This window comes from Heterocephalus glaber, unplaced genomic scaffold, assembly GCF_053883595.1.
Source record: "Heterocephalus glaber isolate CG9 unplaced genomic scaffold, H.glaber_assembly_v1.0 deba00001550, whole genome shotgun sequence".
In the NCBI taxonomy this organism is placed as follows: Eukaryota; Metazoa; Chordata; class Mammalia; order Rodentia; family Bathyergidae; genus Heterocephalus; species Heterocephalus glaber.
The window spans coordinates 7016736-7020432 of record NW_028258343.1 but is presented as its reverse complement, the minus strand read 5'-3'; the positions used below and the strand labels follow the sequence as shown (position 1 = coordinate 7020432).

At 52.8% G+C, this 3697-nt stretch overlaps 1 protein-coding gene across 1 annotated transcript; it reads right to left on the bottom strand.

The window, feature by feature from the left end:
* Positions 1-1712: 1712 nt before the first annotated feature.
* On the bottom strand, positions 1713-3450 carry LOC106009480 (protein Shroom2-like). The gene is given in 2 exon segments (XM_013072644.3): positions 1713-3376; positions 3379-3450. Coding segments are annotated over 2 exon segments (1350 nt in total). The 3' UTR covers positions 1713-2098.
* Positions 3451-3697: the final 247 nt, after the last annotated feature.

Sequence of the window (3697 nt, the reverse complement as noted above, 5' to 3'; positions counted from 1 at the left end):
AGCAATGATACATCTGTGTACTGAGTTATGTACATGGAGACCCCTGGAGTCTTCCATTCCCTGTGAAGCAGACGTTACAGAGGCAAAGCGAAAACCAGATGGGAAGGGTGTCATGATGTGTACTTGGCTAAAAGGACACCAGAGCACTGTGTGCTGCTAAGTATAAGACAGAGTCCAGAAAGATACGTAAAGGCTGGGAGCACACAGACTTGATTACTCGCATTTTACACCTGTATTAGTAAAAGAGTCCCAATACTGGATTTGAGGGGAAAGAATCACAGGTCAAAAAAACTGTCTAAATTATAAACAAAATAATCAAGTTACTCGTGAGGTCCGCGGCCAGCCAGCGGCCCATGTTCACAGAAAGGGGCTACCAGGGGGACAGGAGGAGGGAGCTGCTGCCGCAGAGTCACACGTTTCCAGCGAGGAACAGCTCAGCCCAGCAGGCATGAGCACCTCTGAAAGCACTCGTCCTTTTGGCACTGGGCGGCTGCTGAGGGCAGGGCGAGAGCGAGAGCAGGCGCGGGCGAGGGCGTCATCACCTGCGGGACTGAGGGTGCCCGATGGGACTCGGCTGTAGGAAAAGCCTTCACTTCCACGCGGCGCCTCCGTGTCAGGCTCAGTATGTGTGTGCGCATGCGTGTGCACGTTTTAGGAAGGCCGTGGTTATTGCTAACCGAGGGAGAAACTCACCACACCTGCTATAACGCTCCTCAAGGGAGTGAGGGAAATGAGGAACAAACATTACCTACACATCCAGTAATCTGAGGGATAACCGAAGCCATTAACCATGGCTCTGGTTAGATGAACTTTTTTCAGCAACACACGGGACCTACAATTATTAGGTTAAAATCAGCAGGTCACAACCACGTCATCAGCAGCTGGACATCGCTGCCTGTGTTCACCTGCCACGCGTATATCTTCTTTAGTGAACTGTCTGTTCAAGTCTGCTGCCTCCTTTTTAACTGGGCTGTTCATTTTCCTACTGGTGAGTTTTCTGAGGTCTTCGTCCATTGTGGGTATAAATCCTTCGTCAGACACGCGACCTGCAAATACTTCCTCTCAGTCTCTTATTGCCAATGGAAACCGCAGCATGATAGTGTTATTTAATGAGTAAATCTCTTTAATGTCCTGCCATTTCAACCCCCAAAAGAGGCACAGAATCTTTAAACTCTGCAGCAGAAAAAGGTCAAGTTTAAGAGTTAAAGAGTCCATGGGGCCCTGATAAGGCAGAGGAAAGCTCTTACAAGTACATGGAATGCAGCCCTCAATGTTTGGGGGCAAACTTGGTGGCAAAACAGAGAAAAACCAATGATCATGAATGACTGTATGTGCATAAGATTAATGTTCTGGGGGAAAAGAAACTGGAAAAATATTCCATGGGTCTCAGGAAATAAATAGGTAACAAGCACATTAGTACTGGACACAAGTAACAAAGTACTCTTACTTGGCTGAATAACATCACTGAATCTCTGATGCCAAGTGAGAAGGACCACAGTGGTTTGTCTGTCATGTGCATGAGTTCTAAAGCATGCACATCATTTCTTTACATGGCACTTACAATCTTAGAGCGAGTGCACCCAACATGTAGGCTGTCCATTTCCCAGCTGGTTTTCAACCATTAGGAAACCACTCATCTCTCCTACATGTTAATCAACTGTCATTCTGATCCTGACTTTGCTGGGTCAGGGAACATGATTATAGGGTAGAGACTAGAGACGATGGACACTCACACTGAGGGCCTGGCAAGGACAAAACCCAGCAGCCCATGTCCAGATGGAACCCGCAGGAAGATGTGCACCAGGGAGTCCCCTCTCATGCATCCTGAGGATGTTCTCCGTATGTTCCCAGGTGGCTGGTTTGGCATCAGAAGATGGGGGAACAGCGGCCCTACTGCTGACCGTGACAGTCTGAGTCCTGAAGGCCCAGAATAGTGGGTTCATGGGTACCACACCAGCCAGTGCCTGGTGTCTCATGTAGTCATGTGTGAGGGAAATGGCTCCGTTCCAAAAGGAAACTAAAAGGTTCATTAAGTGATACCATGCATGGCGATGGAGCTCCGAGGCCGTGGCTGCCCTCTGCCAGGCTGACTGGCCACTTACTTGGCTCTTTCGGGCTGCAGGCTGTTAAGCAGGCACTTCAGCTGTTCTTCCCCCAGGTGGATTTTGTCCTCCAGCTCCCGCTGCTCAATGATGAGGGCCGACTTCATCTTCACGAAGTGCTCATAGTCTGCCAGGCTCTCCTCTCTGAGGTCGGCGGCCAGGATGTCAAACACGATGCGTTCATGGCGGTCCAGGTTCTCTTTGAGTTTCTTGGCATCCTCGTGCTGCTGGATGAGGACTCTCTGCTTCTCCAGCAGAGACTGCCCATCGCCAGGAGAAGGGCTGTCTTCCAAGTTATTGAAGGCGTTTTCCACTAGGGCCAGGCGGCCCGACAGGAACAGCAGCAGGTTCACCACTTTGTCCAAGTCTCCGATGAACATTCGGAACTTGGCGAACTCATTGGGTTTGCAGACACCTTTCGCGATGGCCTCCACCTCACCCCCCAGAGCGGGGTTGGCCTGGATGTCCTCGAGCAGGCTTTCTTGGGCTTCTCGGAGCACCTGCAGCTTGCGACTGATGCTGTCGATGAGCTCCTGCTTCTTCAGGGACAGGTCCCGGTCGAAGTTGCTCCCTGAATCCTCCTCAGGCTCCTGCTGCCACAGGCCCTTCATCTGGATTAGCAGTTCCGCCTTGGGGGCGGAAGTGCTCTAGTAGGTGGAATTGGTGGCCAGAGACACAGCAGCTGGCACACTTGGCTCCTGTTCCTTCTCCTCTGTGGTCCTGGGAGAGGGGATTTTGGAGAGCAGCTTCCTCCACTGCTGAGCCTCCTCCAGGAGATGCTCGTCTTTGGGGAAGATTCCCTCCATCAGGTCCATGGTGGTCTTGATTTTCACTCTGGGTTCCAGGATGTCTGCCAAGGACTTATCCTTGCCCACTATCGTCCTGGCCAGCTCCTCGGACTTCAGGTCCTCTGTCGTCTTCTCTTTGGTCTTGGTGTAGCTGAGCCCTAGAGGGGAGACGCAGATGTCCAGTGCAGGGGCTGTGGGGGGCCCCGGGGGCTGGGGCGCAGGTGGCTGGGGTCTCGGTGTGGCCTCAGCCTCGGGGCCCTGCCGTGTGTACACACAGAAGCGGGAATAGCTCTGCTCCGATGTGCTCAGTGTCTTGATCTGGTCCCGCTCCAGCCCTCTGGGCAGAGCGGGCAACTCGGCCGGGCGTGCCAGGCTCTGGCGACTCTTCTCGGGCTGGCTCTCTGAGTGCACGATTTTGATGGGCACCAACTTTACCGTGGTGTTGTTGTCCATCACCCGCTCGATTCTTGTGGAATGCTCATCTCGTGGATGAGCAGGGGGGGCTTGTCCGTCAGGTTCTGCGGCGCAAACTGCAGCGAGGGGGAGCGAGAGATCGCCATGGCGAAGGCCTGCGGGTGCCGGAACTTGGATGAGGGCAGCGCTTCTGGCCTAGGACAAGGTGTGTCCTCTTTCACATGCTGGCTGTCACAGGCGACGGCCTTTGGGGCGTCTTGGAGCTGGGCACTGCTGAACCCGGAGGGGGTGATTGAGAGGGACAATACAGTCAAATTTATCTGCTAACAACCCTATAATTAGGCAACACAGTCAATTTTCAGGCAAATTTGGAGCAGGGCTTCTCAAGTTAAA